At 46.7% G+C, this 18,306-nt stretch overlaps 1 protein-coding gene across 3 annotated transcripts in view; it reads right to left on the bottom strand.

The window, feature by feature from the left end:
• PRKCA (protein kinase C alpha) overlaps window positions 1–18,306 on the bottom strand; it is a 594,635-nt gene that overhangs the window by 72,363 nt on the left and 503,966 nt on the right. For all 3 annotated transcript variants that reach the window (XM_033960343.1, XM_033960344.1, XM_033960346.1), the window contains one exon: window positions 7,985–8,128. In XM_033960343.1, the coding sequence (XP_033816234.1) occupies window positions 7,985–8,128 (144 nt within the window). The remainder of the gene's footprint in view (window positions 1–7,984; window positions 8,129–18,306) is intronic.

The following is an 18,306-nucleotide window of genomic DNA, read 5'->3' as shown; positions in this document are numbered from 1 at the left end:
CGACTAGGATGGTCGTGGGTTAGATCAGCTCCAGCAGCCCTACCTACTATTTTCCTCTTCTGAGCTATATTACTGCTTTTTCAATTATTATTTTCAGCAGAATTTATTCTTTATATGATGGCTTCAGCAAAGGTTGGAAAACGTCACAAGCCTGAGCCCTTGTCACCTGCCAAATCTACCCAGGACAAATCTGACAAGCCAGAGGCTCCCTCCATGCTTGACTTATGGGAGGCAATTCGCTCACTACAAGATATTATGACTGACACGAAAGATGCCTTAACTGAGATGAAAGACGAACTCAGCACTATACACTCTGATATTTCAGGCTTCAAAACTAAGCTTGCTGATTTGGAAATCAAGTCTGCCACTGCCGATGCCAATATCAAGGCCCTGCAGACACATGTAAAGCGCTCTCTCCTCATCGAGCGGGAACTTGAAGACGCGAGCAACCGCTCGCGCCGGAACAATGTGCGGCTGCTTGGAGTGCCGGAAAATCGGGAGGGCACTAATATACTGGCTTTCCTTGAAACATTCATCCCTTCTCTCCTAAACATTAATTTTACCAAAGACTTTGAGATCGAGAGAGCCCACCGCACACCTTCAACTCGGCAGCAGCGTGATCAGCGCCCTCGACCGATTATACTCAAAATTCTCCGGTACCAGCAGGTGCTGGAAATCATGCAAAAAGCCCGCACACTCGCTCCTATTACCTTCGAGGGACACAAGATACTTTTCCTGCCAGACCTTCACAAGAACACAGTGAAATCAAGACAACAACTTCTGGCTCTTCGTCCTCAACTAAAGAAGATGGGTGCTCGTTTTGGAATTTACTACCCTGCCAGAATGAGAGTCACATACCTTAATCAAACACGCGACTTCACCGATCCGGAACTACTGGCGTCTTTCATTGAAGAAAAATCTCCAACCTCAATAGATGCAGTGTGACTGTGACTGCTCTAAATCATTCATGCACTGACTTACCAGCCTTGCCTGCTCGTCCCTCGTGGGCTCCCAGGACTCCATTTTCCTTCCGTTGGACATTTCAGCCTGTACTTCCTGCTTACTTGCTTGCCTGCATGAAATGTTTGCTGTGACTCATATAATTCTGTTCTCTGTTCTCTCCGATACACCTGATCTGTCTTTCTACTTTAATGCCTTTCTCTCTCTTCTCCCACCCCCTTTATCTTTCTTCCTCGCCACCATTTTGCCTTCTGTGCTTCTCTTTCTTTCTGCACACGTGGAACCAGCTGCACAACTTGTTTCCTACCCGGTTCCTCTGACTTTTCTTTCAGACGCATTACCGCTGCTTTCCTCTCCTTGCTAGATGACTCACTGCTTTATATAACTGATCTTTCCTTGCTACTGGCCTTTAACTGCTGTGTTTACTCAGCTTATCTCTCCCTTCACGGTCCACCGAGCTTCAATTAGGCTCTCATGTTTCCTTTATTGATTGCCTCTTCAGTATCAATTAACCTCCATGACTCATAGCCCTCTCTCTTTTAAATTCTTATTTCCAATTGCCTCTTTCTAGTCCTTTTCTTGGCTAATGGAATTTTATTATGACTACCCATATAATATCTCTCCCTTCTCTCTTTCTGCTGAGAATTTTTTTTTTTTTTTTTTTTTTTTACATATGCTTATTCATACTCTTACAATGCTAATTTGATTCATTACTCTTTTTCCTGTTCTCAGATGATGGTTGCTAACAGTTCTGAATTAGGCTGCTGTGTTTGCTATCTGACCTCGGCCGCCTGGCTTGACTTTCTAGTTACCCCAACTTGTTGGCTGCGTTTGTAGCCTATCTCATTGACATTTGTTTTAAGTGCCTCCATTTTACCTGTTTGCTGTGAATGCACTATTCACCTGATTGGTTTTTGTCCTTTTTTCTTTTATCAAGGTGTACCTTCTCAGTGTATAATGCCTTACATCCCTCACTATCTGATTATTGTTGCCTGACTGAATATGTCATGAATCCACCTCATATTTATCCATGCCTTTAACCTTTACTTCTCTCAATGTCAAGGGTCTAAACAATTGCATTAAAAAACGCAAAATTATTTCTTATTTACAGGACGTTAATTCGGACATTGTTTTTTTACAGGAAACGCATCTTTCAGAATCTGATTCCCACAAACTTACCCTGAAAGGTTATTCACCACCATTATGCTCACCTGCACTCAATGGGAAAAATGGAGTCATAACTTTCATACGTCAAAACCCAGCCATTTCCATTGATTTTAGCTCTCATGACATGAATGGTCGTTGGGTTAGTACTCTGCTTACCATCTCGCAACAACCAGTTCGCATCATTAATATATATGCTCCTAACACGGACCAACCAGATTTCTTTACCAATTTGGCTACCCACATCCTTCAAAGCCCTAATACTCCTATTATTTTAGGGGGGGACTTTAATCTCATCCTAGATGTAGATAAGGATAGGAAGTCCCATGCAACATATAAAAAGACCCGATCCTGGTTCACTCTACATGATATCATTTCACAGTTACAACTCATTGATCCGTGGAGACTCCACCATCCTGATGCTGACCGTTATACCTTTTTCTCTGCTCCCCACTCCACCTATTCTCGCATTGACTACTTTCTTGCTAGTTCCTCCCTGGTTGACCATCTCTCCTCCTCTACCATTGGAGATATTGCCATTTCGGACCACGCTGCCATCTCCTTGACTTGCAATCATTTTTCTCTCTCGCCCAAATCCAGACAATGGAGATTCAATTCCTCTCTACTTATGGAACCTGACTTTGTCACCACTGTCAATGATGCCATAAATGAATTCTTTGTCTTCAATTCACCTGACCAAACCTCTTGGCCTAATACATGGGACACCTTTAAGGCTTACATACGGGGAGTCATCATCCAATATTCCTCTCATCTCCACTCTGTCAGGAAAAAACGAATCAAAGATCTGGAACAACGTATTCACGTTGCAGAATCTACATATACATCTGATTTATCTAATATCACTGCCCTAACGGATCTCCGAAAACTTCGTTTCGAATATAATTCCTTACTCAGTACTGCAGCAGCTAGATCAGTATTTGTTCAAGCATCTACATATCACGCGGAAAATAACAAGACCGGCCATTTGCTTGCGAATCTTCTAAATAAATCTTCTAACCAAACTTCTATCCCTTCGATCAAAGACCCCTCCGGTGCTCTTCTTACTGGGACATCTGCTGTATCGTCTCAGTTTCTCTCATTTTACCAAACACTATATTCTTCTGACTCCTCTTATTCGGCTACCTCTACGGACTCTTTTCTAGCATTGCAACATCCGACGGTCTCCTTATCTGACTTACCTCTTCTTGATAAAACATTCACAGCACAGGAACTCTTGGAAGCAATTACTTCTCTAGCTCCCAAGAAATCCCCAGGACCGGATGGATTGACTGCCGAATTCTATAAAGCTTTTCATCAGACATTATTACCCCACATGCTTGCTTTCTTTCACCATCTCTGTGCTCATGGGACTGCTATGGGCTCCTTCACTGAAGCCACGCTGATTGTTTTCCCGAAACCGGGAAAGGACCCACAGGACGTTAAGAACTACCGTCCTATCTCCCTCATCAATGTCGATGCCAAGATTTTTGCCAAAATCCTGGCCTCTCGTATGCAATCTGTTCTTTCCTATTTAATTAGTCCGGACCAATCCGGATTCTTACACAATCGCTACTCATCTAATAACACTCGTTTATTTTCTCATATTCTTCACCATACAGACTCCAATCCAGATAGACTTCTGATTATGGCATTAGATGCTGAAAAAGCCTTCGACCGTGTTGAATGGCCCTTCCTTTTTCACACGCTTTCATGGTTCGGCTTTCCCGAATCATTCATTCGCATGATCAAAACCCTATACTCCCACCCTCAAACCAAAATTTTGATTAATGGACATTTAACTTCTTCCTTTTCGCCTTCGAGGGGTACCAGACAGGGATGCCCACTTTCACCTCTCCTTTTTAATCTCGTACTTGAACCTCTTCTTATTGCCATCCGGAATGATTCTTCTATTAAGGGATTCCATCATGACTCTTTCTCTGTTAAACTTTCTGCTTATGCAGATGATATCCTACTCTATGTCACGCCGGAATCTTTGCCCTCGGTCCTATCCCAAATCCACCGCTACTCCGCTATCTCCGGTTACAAGCTAAATATTTCTAAGTCTGAAATTATGCCACTAAACTGTATTGACGTGCAGACAGTGGTCACAGGACAGGGATTTCTTTGGTCTCCCCAAAAAATAAAATATCTCGGAATCTTCTTTGGTCCTTCCCTAGACTCCACTATACATTTTAATACCGAACATCTTATTTCAACCACCCTCACCTGTACTCGCAAGTGGTCTCCGCTCAATCTGACATGGTTTGGTCGTCTTTCTACTATTAAGATGATGATCGTTCCTAAAATCAATTATGTTCTCAGCATGCTCCCCATACTCTTTCCTCATGCTGTTTACGCCCGCATTGAGAAACTCCTTGTGGACTTTCTCTGGCAGGGAAAACAACCTAGAATTGCGCTTAAAAAATTGAAATCTCCCCGTGAATGGGGAGGTGTTAATTTTCCCTGCTTTAGAGGTTATCACATGGCCTTCTTGATGACTCAGGGCTCTCTTTGGCAAGATTCTAATCCGATCTCAGTCAATCCTAATTGGTTACAACTCGAAATGACTTTGACGGATCCATCTTCTCTTAAGCATGCCCCTTGTATGTCTCTCACTGCTTCTATTAAAGCTAACCCCATTATCAAGAGTACATGGTCAGCGATTTGTTATGTGGACTCCATCTCTTCTAATAAATGGGCAGAATCTTCGTTAGCTCCCGTCTGGAATAATCCTCGTATCACAATCAATAAGGAGATGGTGGCGTGGAAGAGGTGGCAACAACAGGGGATTTGGTATGTTCATCATCTCCTCCAGAATGACCACTGGCTTTCCTTTTCCGATCTTATGGTCAAATTCCACATTCCTCAATCTCAATACTTTCTCTGGATACAACTTCATCATAGTCTCAAATCTGCCTTTCCATCTCCTATCTCCCTTGCTGTTCCTCCTGACTTACCTAACTTATTTCTTTCCTATCCTACCATGAAAGGTCAGACATCTAAATGGTATAAATATATCCAATCTCACACCACCACACCTCCCCATGATACCATAGCGAAATGGAATGTTTCATTACACACTCCATTCACTGAACATTCGTGGCTACTCATGTGGCCCAAACTTCTGAAGTCACTTCGTTCAGCCTCACACATACAAACAGCGATATTCTTATACCACAGGGCCTTTTGGACCCCGGATAAGTCAGCCAAAATAAATCGGTCTTATGATGGTTGTTGCTGGACCTGTAAATCCCCTGATGGCTCTTTACTCCATATGCTTTACACATGTACACATGTCTCATCTTTTTGGTCTAATGTGTGGTCTACAATTGCCCGCATCTTTCATATCACCGATACTTTTTCCTTTGACTTATTGTTTAATGGCTCTTCGATCCTATCCTCCCCTTTATCCATCACTCATGAACGCCTGTTAATTATACTTTTATTCACTGCTCTCTCCACCATCCTGCACAATTGGAAGGATACCACTAAACTACATGTCAATATATGGTGGAACTCGATATGTCTCCTTGTGAAATATGAATGTCATTTTGCTGAACGCAATAACTCCATGATCTCTTATACAAAAACTTGGTCCCCTCTGCTTGAATATTGCAAATCAGTCTCATGAATACTGAATATTGTTACTCAGATTCTTGACTTTAATATTCATTTCTCTATTATATGTTTTTGCCTCACCCTTAGTCTTCTGAATTCAGGCACTTATCAGAATTAACCATGTTCCAATACATTTTATATATATCATATTCTTTTATTTTAGATTGGACATGTCCTTCTGATTTTTCTGGTACATTATTTGAGCATTTCACCTACTGTTTTTGTTTTTCTTTTCTTTAATACCCCTTTCTTGAACTAATGTCATCACATCTTTATTTTGTTATGCATTTTATAATCTGTGATCATTATTCCTTTGTGGATGCACTTCACACTTGTTAATGATATTGTTATAATGTGCTCCTTGTTGGAGCACTCACATTGTTGGCTTTGTATTTTTACTCTACTTATAAAATCAATAAAACACTTTGAACAAAAAAAAAAAAAAACCCTTCTATTCAAAAAACACATAAAACCGAACTAACACAATCAGAACTGTCCCAAGCATCACCTGCAACTACTCCATATGTACTTCTGATGTCATGACAATTCAGACATAATTTATGTTATGTTATGTTTGGAATATAAGAAAATTTTCACTGCCTGTTTCTATTCTGACCATTTATTCCGTTTCATGGTCATTATAAAAAATATTTTTTTACATGGGGGGGGTGTCAAAAAATGATGGGCCCCGGGTGCCACATACCCTAGGTACGCCACTGATCTCAGCTCTGGAATGTTGCTACTATTTGGGTTTCTGGCAGGCATTATGACATCAGGGAAAGGGGTTGGGACTTGTATTCTGCCTTTTTGTATTTTTACAACCGTACTCAAAGCAATTTACATACAGGTACTTTAAGCATTTTCCCTATCTGTCCCAGTGGGCTCAAAATCTATCTAACGTACCCGGGGCAGTAGAGGATTAAGTGACTTGCCCAGGGTCACAAGGAGCAGTACAGGGTTTGAACCCACAACCTCAGGGTGCTGAGGCTGGAGCTCTAGCCATTACCACTGTTGCCTTTCTTGGTACACCCGATTTCAGCAGGCCTATGTCCCGGTACTCAAATTTGGCTGGTGAAATTGGCACTCAATTCTGTTCTACTACTACTGATTATTTCTGTAGAGCTACCAGACGTACGCAGCCTTGCACAGAGTCATAAAGAAGAAGAAAAGAGTCCCTGCTCATAAGAGCTTAAAATCTAAACAAACAAGATGCTTGTATTGACTCTTATTACAGTGGTACCTTGGATTACGAGCATAATCCGTTCCAAGAGCATGCTCGTAATCCAAAATGCTCGTTTATCAAAGCGAGTTTCCCCATAGGAAATAATGGAAACTCGCTTTGATATGTTCCCACCCACCCTCTCTACCCCCCCCCGAGGCCAGCAGCGCTGCTCCCCCCCCACGAGAACCGGCATTACTCCCCCCGAAGGCCCTCCCCGTGAACCGGCACCCTTCCCCCCGCGATCTGGCACCCCCACGCCGCCATCGGCCACCCCCCCTCCCGCTGCCATCGGGCACCCCCCCACCGCGACCCCCCCAACCCACCCGAACCCTCTTATTACTTTACTGTAGCCTCTGCACCGGCATCGGCACCGGCACCAGCATGTCCTGTGCGTTGGTACCGGTGCCCGAAGATCTGCCTCCTGTGCTGGGCCTTCACCATGTGCGCATGCTCAAGGCCTGAGAGTTCACGTTCGACGTGAGAGTTCACGTTCGACGTGAACTCTCAGGCCTTAAGCATGCACACATGCTCAAGGCCCAGCACAGGAGGCAGATCTTCGGGCACCGGCAGGACATGCTGGTGCCGGTGCGGAGGCTACACTGAAGTAAGAGGGTTCGGGTGGGTTGGGGGACCTCAGGTCGCGGCGGGGGGGGTGCCCGATGGTGGCGGGGGGGGGGGGGTGGCCGATGGGGGGGGGGGGGGCTCGCAAATCGAGGCGGGCTCAGTTTCCGAGGCGCCGATTTTGCAAATGTTTTGCTTGTCTTGCAAAACACTCACAAACCGGAGCACTCGTAAACCGAGGTACCACTGTATTCCCAATTATGATTCATTCTGCACCAGTTACATCTCTGGCTTTGGGTGGTATGGTAATTATACATCACTGGGGTTATCTTGGCAGTAAATAAAGAATAATAAACCTGAAATAAAAACTTCAGCTCGGTTAGGTGTCCCTTGCTCGCTCTAGCCTTTTATTTTGATGGGTAAAAACTGCATCCGAGATTGGTGGCAAAAGTTTCTTACCTTGCCAAAGCTCCCTTTCCCTAGCACCATGAGGAAGTTAAAGTCCGTCAACTTGACCCGGTCAAGGTTGTTGGATGGCACATAGGGCTTCCTATCTTCTATTGGACTGATTACTTTGTTACCAGCTGGGCCAAGTTTGGCTTTCTAAAAGACACATTGGTAAGACAGTCAGCACTCGATCACCAAGAATATTTATGTTCCAATTAATATTTTTTCAAGACAGCATTACATCATTCAAACGAGGCATCTGGTTCAAGCTGCACACAGCTTCTAGGAATTCAAATAACATGAAGGTTGCATGCATTTCCAAGCTGAAAATGCCACTTATTGCTAACTAGAAAAAACTTTGAACTGGCAACCTGTAAACAGCTTCCCCCAATGAAAAAATTATTCAATTTTATAACCGCATCCACTGAATAGGCATAAAATAAAAATAGCATTTGTGTTTGTACATAAAGCATGCAATAATACAATAGATGTGCTTTAGGTGAAAAATAAATGGTTAACTGTGAATTTTTTTTATTTTATTTTAAATATTCAAGCATTTCCAGGCTCCAGAGTTGCAACCATGCTATTCAGAGCATGCACATGAAGGAAAAAAAAAATGTTGCTTTTTTTCAAATGCAGCAGGCCTCACATTGCCAAGACATCGCATTCACTAGCATAACTACAGCTCAGAAGTCGATCCATCCTTAAAATTTCGTAGCCACATCGCTTCGGTACTTAAGACTGTTTTTTTTCAAAATGAGAATGGTACTCAAATTACCGGATTTGTTGTCAGCTGCAAACTTTAGACTAGTTATGCAGAAATATGTCTTAAGAGTTACGTGTTGATTATTCTAACTCTATTTTTTTGTGGCTCGCCAAAGACATCGCTCAGAGCGCTTCAAGTGGCTCAGAATACCGCTGCTAGGGTAATAGCTAGGTTGCCCCGCTATTCCCATGTCACACCTGTACTGGCTGAACTTCACTGGTTGCCGATTACATGGCTCCCCTGTGAATTTGTGGTTGGCTGTTCACAGTCCCGGTCATTTGCGGTATTTTCCGACCGCGAACCGCCGACCAGGAGAGCTGGAGAGGGCAGCCGGAGCGCCAGCGAGTGAAGGAAGTCACTCTCTGTATGCTCCGACCGCCTCTTCCTGTACTAAAGTCAGGCCTCACCAATCAGGAGCTGCTTTGACACGCAGCTCCTGATTGGTAAGGCCCGACTTTAGTACAGGAAGAGGCGGTCGGAGCATACAGCGAGTGATTTCCTTCATTCGCCGGCACTCCGGCTGCTCTCTCCTGCCTCTCCAGTCTCCCCCACGAAAACCCATATTTGCGGTTTTTCAAGATTCACGGGGGTTCCTGGAACAGAACCCCTGTGGATATCGGGGGAGTACTGTATATGGAGAATACAATTCAAGCTTTTAACTTTGGTATTCAAAGCTGTACGTGACCTACTGCCTAAGGTGACTGCTTCTCTTCTGCCGATAAATACACCCTCTTGTTCTTTGAGATCACAAAACAGAGATTTCTTAGTTGTTCCCACAAGTCGTTCTGTCAGTAATGCATAGCATGGGTTTTAGGGTCGGTAACTGCTCCGATACGTACAGGGATTCTGTGAGCGTCAAAGCAGTTACCACAGCTGCCAACGCTAAAACCCACGCTACGTGTTAGTAAGAGAGGGGGTAAAGTTGTAAATCGATCGAATATGTTCCAAGTAGCTGGACCTTTACGATGGAACTCGGTTCTAGATTCCATCCATTCGATTTCTGATTTCCTGGCATTTCGAAAAAAAAAGTCTGAAGGCCTACTTCTTTCAACTTGCCTTTTAAAATTAGGCCATTTTGAAATTGCTTGGTTTTAATTCTTTTAAGGTATGGGTTTAAGGTTGTTTACTGTACGCTGTTATTTTGTAATGATCTGCCATGTTCTGTTTGTTCATGCATGTCAGGTTTTGTTTTAATTATTCATGTATTGTTGTTATCCATAGAGATGTCTGATACGCGGCCTATAAGTATTTTAAACAAATAAATGGGAGCCCGAGACCCCAGTGTCGATGGGCATAATGTAGCACGCGGCTGGTAGAGCACTCGTGTCGCCCATCAGCTGGGGTAGGTGGGATTAGTGGAGGAAGGGGGGGGGTAGGAAGTAGGTAGGTAAGAATTGGGCGGTGGGCCTGTCAGGGTAGTTAATTTTAAAGTGATTGGTGGAGGGGTGCGGGGGTGAGGTCTTAAAGCCGGGATCCTGGAGGACTCGGCTCCTTCTGAGGTCCTCCAGGGCGGCTTTTCCCACCTGCCCGTTGTTTGAGGGTAGATGTTGGTAGCTCGGGGGGGGGGAGGAGGGGGATCTCCCGAGCTACTGGGTCATGGGGCTCATCAGGTAATGAGCGTTGGGGCGGCGGGGAGCCGTGCCTGGTGGGTCAGGTGACCCGGAAAAAGGGCATGAAGGACATGCCACCCCTCTGACTCTTGCTGTGGTGGCTGGGTCGAGGGAATAAAACTAATTCATTGGGTAGCTCCAGGACCTGATGGGCCGCCGCGTGAGCGGACTGCTGGGCATGATGAACCTCTGGTCTGACCCAGCAGAGGCAACTCTTATGTTCTTATATGATGTTACTTATGTTTTATGAAGTTAAGATATATTATGTTTATGGTTAATAAACTGAGCTGCGGCTGATTTTACCAACCAGAAGACTCTAGTGTGTTTTTGGTAAGGTTAAGGGGGAGGGTTATGAGGGAAAAGTGGGGGTTGAGTATTTAGGGGGACAGCAGGGCCTATCCAGATGGTCCCTGACAAAATCTGCAAGAAAAGCTGCTGCCCCAGACATAAGCTGCTGCCCCAGGTTTTTCTTGCCTTCTCTGTGCTGGTTCGATTCATAGAACAGCAAATTGAAAAGCAGATTTTCAGCACTGTTTCCTTTTAAAAAGTCTTCCCCTGGTGATAAACGTAACAGCGGGATCTGGATAGCCCCTACTGTCTTCCCCCAACCCCCCTTATCCTATTCCCAAAAACTGAAACAACACACCAGCTTGGAATATAGCCGCAGCTCAATTTATTAATAAAATATCAACCAAATTCATTTGCATAAATTAACATCTTTAACACAGTAACTTCATATCACAAGATCTGCCAGCTCCTCCCGAGCTACCCGGTGTAACCATCAATAAATGGCCCCCAACCCCGCCATAAACAGCAAGAGCCTGAGGGGTGGCATGACCTCATGCCCCTTTAACCAGGTCAATATCCCCCAAGACACGGCTCCCAGCCAGCCCCCCCGCTCATCGCCGGATGAGCCCCAGCACCCAGTAGCTCGGGAGATCCGCCTACCCGAGCTACTAAGGCCACTAATAGAGGGCGGGTGGGCGGGGAAAAAGCCGCCCTGGAGGACCAGAAAAAACCCAGTCCTCCAGGGTCCCGACTTTAAAACCTCCTCCGTTGCCGCCCCCTCTTCCCCTAACCAATCGCGCACCAGTTTTCTGGCGCGCTCCTAGCCACCCCATAAATCTCTCTTTCTCCTCTCTAACCCCTCCCCCTGACTCGAAGGCGACACAGGGCTCCCAGCCCCGTGTTATCATACGCCCTTCGAGACGGGCTCTCGGGCTACTCTTAACGGTGTTAATATAAGGCTCTTGGTTCCTCCTCGACTGCTTCCACAGCTTCACTAGCTTATTTCTCTATTCTGTACTCTGCCCGCAATCGGTACTGGCTCACTCAGCTTTGAGACGGCCGCCGCGACTCACGTCGTCTCAAACACTCACGAACGATCTTTGTTTTATTGTTGCCATTAGAACCATCTAAGACTCTTCTTTCCTCCACGATAAATATCCTGTAGCTTTTAGAAGTGCACAAAAAAAAAAACAAAAAAAACAAGACGCAAGTTATTAAATCGCATCAATTGGCAATGCCAAACTCGGGCCCAGATGCACCGAAGCCAGCGATCATTGCTAAACCTGTTTTAACAGCTTTAGTGGCGATCGCATTCGCCGACCCAATGCAGAAAATGGCTCACCGCCTGGTTTTCTGCATAATCGCTCATTCCCCGATCCAACCATGCAGATGAGCCAATTAATATTCAAATGGCATGTAAACTAGTAGTGCGATTGATGCGCTAACACGGCTTCCTGATGCATTAAAAAAAGTGATGGCTTTTAACGATCCAAAATAAAGCGACTGGTCAAGACGGTTCATAGACAACACCGCGAAAGATAAAGGCGCGCGCCGACAACTGAGCGCAAGATGGAGGCGCGCATCGAAGAAAATTACTGTTTTTAGGTGCTCCGACGGGGGGTTTTGTTGGGGAGCCCCCCAGTTTACTTAATAGAGATCGCGCCGGCGTTGTGGGGGGTTTGGGGGGTTGTAACCCCCCACATTTTACTGTAAACTTAACTTTTTCCCTAAAAACAGGGAAAAAGTGAAGTTTTCAGTAAAATGTGGGGGGTTACAACCCCCCAAACACCCCACAATGCCCCCACAACGCGCCACGATCTCTATTAAGTAAAGTGGGGGGGGGTTCCCCCCCGCCCCCCTGTCGGAGCTCTAAAAGCAGTAATTTTCTGCGGTGCGCACCTCCACGCTGCGCTCAATTGTCTGGGCGCGCCTTTGTCCCGGTGCGCTTTTGACCTGACACTGGTCAAGACCATTCGCTTGCCTGTCTAACCTTTTTTTTTTTTAATGGGCATATTACACATGCACAATATCTGCTCCATTAGAAAAAAAAGCACACACCCCCTCCCCTGCAGATGACAGCCCTCTCCAACAAACTGGCACTGGGAAGCAATACCCCCCAGCAAAAATGGTAGGAGGAATGCCCACTTCCTCCTGCCATGCCAACCCCACTTCCCCTGCATGAGAAAAAATGGCAGAAGGGATGCCCACTCCCTCCTGCCACCGAAGACCTACTCCCGTGCCAGGTGCCCCCCCAATCAGGGCCTTAAGACTCCTCCCCCTTTGTTTCCCGGGATACAGAGAAAGGAGCCTAATGCCCTGATTGGCTCAGAAGCCTAAGGCCCCTCCCAAGGGGGCAAGGGGAGGGGTTTTAGGTGTCAGTCAATCAGGGCCTTAGGCCCCCTTCTCGTGCATCACATGATGCACTGGGGAGGGTAAGGCCTGCAATTTTTAACTGGTGGGCCTACAAGCACGATGGACTGAGTTTCCCTCCCGCTCCAACTTCTCTAAACAGATATGAGGGGGGGAGGGGCTCGGGGGACCTCCAGTGGCAGGAGGGAGTGTACATCCTTCCTGCCCTTTTGTCAGGGGGGGCAGGGGGAGGGTAGGGATGTTTGGGGGGTGTACCTTTGGTAGCAGGTGGGAGTGGGCATCCCTTCTGCAGTTTTGCTGCCATTGGGCCCCCCGGGGGTTGGCATGGCAGGAGGGAGAGCGGCATCCTTCCTGCCATTTTGGCCTTGTGCAGAGAGGGGGGCAAATGGCAGAAGGGAATGGCCATCATCCCTCCTGCCGATTTTTGCTAGCGCGAGGGGGGGGATTCCCAGTGCCGCTTTCATTGGTCATTGGGAAGGTCCATCATCGGTGGGGGAGCTTTTTTTTTTTTTTTTTTTAATGGGGCAGATATTGTGCATGTAAAAAGGTTTCCTGCCCAGAACAGCATGGCAGGAGGCTTTCCCTTAGCTGTTCAGGCTTCCCCTGCCGGCTCTAAACATGTGTGGGAGTCGCTCTTACAGTGATCCATTAGATCGGAAAGTCAGGGATTACGGTGAACATCCACGTGAATCATCTGTATGCCAACTTTTTAGTGCATCAATAGCTCTTTCTGAATTGGTGGAAAAAAAAAAAAAAAATCGGATCGGTGCAGACCCATGCTGTCATACCGATCCTCTTAGTGCATCTAGGCCCCGGTCTGGTGATGTCATATTAAGGAAGAATGTTCTGTGTATCAACTTGTATCCTCTTACAATACCTAATCCATTGTCTGGTAACATCTCGAGCTCTGTGACCTTTCTTTTCCATTGTCTTAGAATGGTGACTCGGTTAAGCAGATAAAACTCATATTTTGTGAAGTGGATGGCGCAGGAGCTCAGACAATGACATCCAGACTTACACAATAGACCATGAAAACAGATATATCTTAAACACACACACACACACATGCTGTCACAGGGATCATCATAAAATAAAGATTGCCGCTCCGTCTCTGCGGCAGAACATCGGAAGGCAGGGAGCCAGAGGAAAGATGGAAAGGCTGTAGTTTCTCAACTGGGGGGGTTTTCAAATAGAGAGCTACACAGGAACGGGGATGACGGGAATCCCGCGGGACCCGCGGGGATCCTGCGGGTTCCCCCTTTGGGTCACGGGGATCCCGTGGGGACGCCCCCTAGGGTCGTGGGGATCCCGTGGGGACGCCCCCTAGGGTCGCGGGGATCCCGTGGGGACGCCTCCGAGGGTCGCGGGGTTCCTGCGGGGTTGGATCGCAGTGCACTCGAGCCGCGAGGGTAGTCTCCTTCTCCTTACCTGCCCTGTCGCAGCACACAGCCGAACGGAAATCTTCCCGATGTCAGCGCTGACGTCGGAGGGAGGGCTTAAGCAAAGCCCTCCCTTCCTCCGACGTCAGTGCTGACATCAGGAAGACTTCCGGTCGGCTGTGTGCGGCAGGGCAGGTAGGGAGAAGGCAATGGCGTACGAAAGAGGGGGGAGGGGGCGGTCCACCCCGGAGAATGTGTACAGCCGGTCAGGTCCCCCGATCGACCGACAACAGGCCCGGCCGACAAATCTCCCTGCCCTGTAGCCGCGAATCTAAATTACCTCTTACAGCAGCTTCACTACTCCAGCTGCTGTAAGAAGGTAATTTAGATTCGCGGCTACAGGACAGGGAGATTTGTCCGACCGGGCCTGTTCTGTTGTCGGTCGGGTGCAAAAGCGCCACAAAGGTGGAGGCAGGGAGGGAGGAAAGGTGGAGTGGAGAAGAAAAGACGCTTAAGGGGGGAGAAGGCCGCTGAAAGCACTGGGGAAGACAAAGGGGTGGAAAAGAACGCTGAAAGGACATGGGGTAAACGGGAGGAGGGGGGGAAGGACCCTGAAAGCACTGGGGAAGACAGAGGGGGGAGAAGGCCGCTGAAAGGACATGGAGAAGACAGAGGAGGGAGAAGGACGCTGAAAGGACATGGGGAAGGCAGAGGGGGGAGAAGGATGCTGCCTGACAGGACATGGGGAAGATGGTGGGGGAGAAGGACACTGAAAGGAAATGGGGAAGAGGGAATGGGAAGAAGACGCTGGCAGGGAAGAAGACAGAGGTGCCAGACTATGGGGGGAGCTGAGGGAAAAAGATGGGTGCCAGACCAATTTGGGAGGGGGGAGAAAGGGAGAGGCACAGTAACAGAGCAAATGGAAGACACAGAGAGAAGAGAGGCAGTGGATGGAAGGAATTGAATGAGAACATGAAGAAAGCAGAAACCAGGCAATAAAGGTAGGAAAAAAAATTCTTTTTTTTTTTGCTTAAGGATAAAGTAGTATATTAGTTGTATTGATAAAAATTTATAAACATTAGAGGCTCTGGTAGAAACCCGTTTACAAAGTATGTATTCTTCCCAATTAATATTTCCAAATTAATAAAGTCTTTTTGCTTATTTTTAAATGGGTTTCTACCAGAGCCTTTAATTCAGTAGCATAATTAAATGAAATAACTATTTCTGTAGTTTATAGGGACGGGCGGGGACGTAGGGGATTCCGCGCGGGGACGTAGGGGATTCCTCGCGGGGACGGAGGGGATTCCTCGCGGGGACGGGTGGGGACGGAGGGATTCCTCGCGGGGACGGGTGGGAGTCCTCACGGGGACGGGTGGGACTTTGGCGGGGACGGGTGGGGACAGGTGGGATTTCTGTCCCCGCGCAACTCTCTAGTTTCAAATGCACGATTAAAGCACCTGTCTGCAAAACCTGTCACACCACAGACTTGGAATAGACAAGAGCTGAAATGCTCAAAGTAATTACCCAAAATAGGAGGGGGGGGAAAATTAGGCAGAGAATGCTTTACTACTGGAATATGAAGGAATGATGGAGGAAAAAAGGGGTAAGGGGGGGAGTATTTTGGCTGATAATATTACAATTTGCTGTCAGTGGCACGGCCACGGTTCATAGACAACACCGCGAAAGACAAAGGCGCACGCCGACAACTGAGCGCGAGACGGAGGCGCGCGCCGAAGAAAATTACAGGTTTTAGGGGCTCCGACGGGGGTTTTTGTTGGGGAGCCCCCCCCAGTTTACTTAATACAGATCGCGCTGGCGTTGTGGGGGGTTTGGGGGGTTGTAACCCCCTACATTTTACTGTAAACTTAACTTTTTCCCTAAAAACAGGGAAAAAGTGTAGTTTTCAGTAAAATGTGGGGGGTTACAACCCCCCAAGCCCCCCACAACGCGGCACGATCTCTATTAAGTAAAGTGGGGAGGTTCCCCCCCCCCCCCGTCGGAGCCCTAAAAACAGTAATTTTATGCGGCGCGCGCCTCCGCGCTGCGCTCAGTTGTCTGCGCGCGCCTTTGACCCGACACCCACGGCCACATTTATTTGACACATCCACTTATTTTTAAGTTCAGTATGTGGGACAGGGTCTGTCAGAGCTACTTCCGGCTTTTCCACACCACCTACTTTCAACGTTGGCACAGGATAATGGAACAATAGTTCTGTTATTCAATTTCTGCCAGAATTTAGGGCTCCTTTTACTAAGCTGCGGTAGCGTTTTTAGCACGCGCTGCCCCTCGCCCTACACGGAAAAACTAACGGTCAATGGAGGCGTTAGCGTCTAGCGCCTAACCGCTAGCGCAATTCCCCTTGGTTGGCCCCTTGAGATCCATCTTTCCAGTTCACTTTGCTTGACAGTGTTTATAGTGCGAAAATCACAAATCCAATTAGTTCAGCAGGTGATGTGCTACCAAGGGGACAGGGTGTGATAGATTTTGCAAGTACTAACATCACTCAGAAAGGTTTCCTTAACCCCACCCCACATCGGAAAGAGAAAAAAAAACTACAGCAGAGACCCTCAGGACACTGACGTTCAAGGTCAAACTCAGATAGGCAGAACTGCTGAACACTGAAATTTGGATGGCTCGACCCTATCATTCCCAACCCTAAAAGGTATCAAACATATGAGGGGTCGTTGTAAAAATGTAGAACTCGTTTCCTGATGAGATTCATGTTACTACTGTATATCCTGTCTTCCACAAGTTTAAAGCTACAGCCTCAGCACTCCTTGTAACCCTGGCCAAGTCACTTAATCCCCCTATTGCCCCAGGTACGTTAGATAAGATTTTGAGTCCACCGGGACAGATAGGGAAAATGCTTGAGTACCTGAATAAATTTATATAAGCTGTTCTGAGCTCCCCGGGGAGAAGAGTACAGAAAATTGAATTAATAAATAATTTGTAACTTACTGTCTACGATGTTATCTGTAACTCGCGGTTTCAAAAGTCTCTGTAAAGGCTGTATGTAGTGTGTGTGAAGCTATATATATTGTAATGTAGCAACTACCTGTAATCCACCTAGAACTCCATTTTGCAAGAATTTGCCAACATATAAGACTGCATAAGAACATAAGAGATGCCACTGCTGGGTCAGATCAGTGATCCATCGCGCCCAGCACTCCGCTCACGCGGCGGCCCTTTTGGTCAAAGACCAGCGCCGTAACTGAGACTAGCCTTACTAGTGTACGACCTTGTTCAGTATGAACTCGTCCAACCTTGTCTTGAATCCCTGGAGGGTGTTTCCCTCTATTTGAATCCCTGGAGGGTGTTTTCTCCTATAACAGCCTCCGGAAGAGCGTTCCAGTTTTCCACCACTCTCTGGGTGAAGAAGAACTTCCTTACGTTTGTACGGAATCTATCCCCTTTCAACTTTAGAGAGTGCCCTCTCTTTCTCCCTACCTTGGAGAGGGTGAACAACCTGTCTTTATCTACTTTGTCTTGAGTCCCTGTAGGGTGTTTTCCCCTATAACAGACTCCGGAAGAGCGTTCTAGTTTTCCACCAGTCTCTGGGTGAAGAAGAACTTCCTTACGTTTGTACAGAATCTATCCCCTTTTAACTTTAGAGAGTGCCCTCTCGTCCTCTCTACCTTGGAGAGGGTGAACAACTTGTCCTTATCTACTAAGTCTATTCCCTTCATTATCTTGAATGTTTCGATCATGTCCCCTCTCAGTCTCCTCTTTTCAAGGGAGAAGAGGCCCAGTTTCTCTAATCTCTCACTGTACGGCATTAGATGATGGAGACAGAAAGGGAGTGATAAAAGAGGAAAAGGAGATAGCTGACAGGTTAAACGAGTTCTTCACGTCAGTCTTCACGAGGGAGGACACAACCAACATTCCGGAACCCGAGGAGATCACAAAGAGAGAACAGGATGA

This window comes from Geotrypetes seraphini, chromosome 10, assembly GCF_902459505.1.
Source record: "Geotrypetes seraphini chromosome 10, aGeoSer1.1, whole genome shotgun sequence".
Taxonomy (NCBI): Eukaryota; Metazoa; Chordata; class Amphibia; order Gymnophiona; family Dermophiidae; genus Geotrypetes; species Geotrypetes seraphini.
This window is presented reverse-complemented; position numbering and strand designations above follow the sequence as displayed.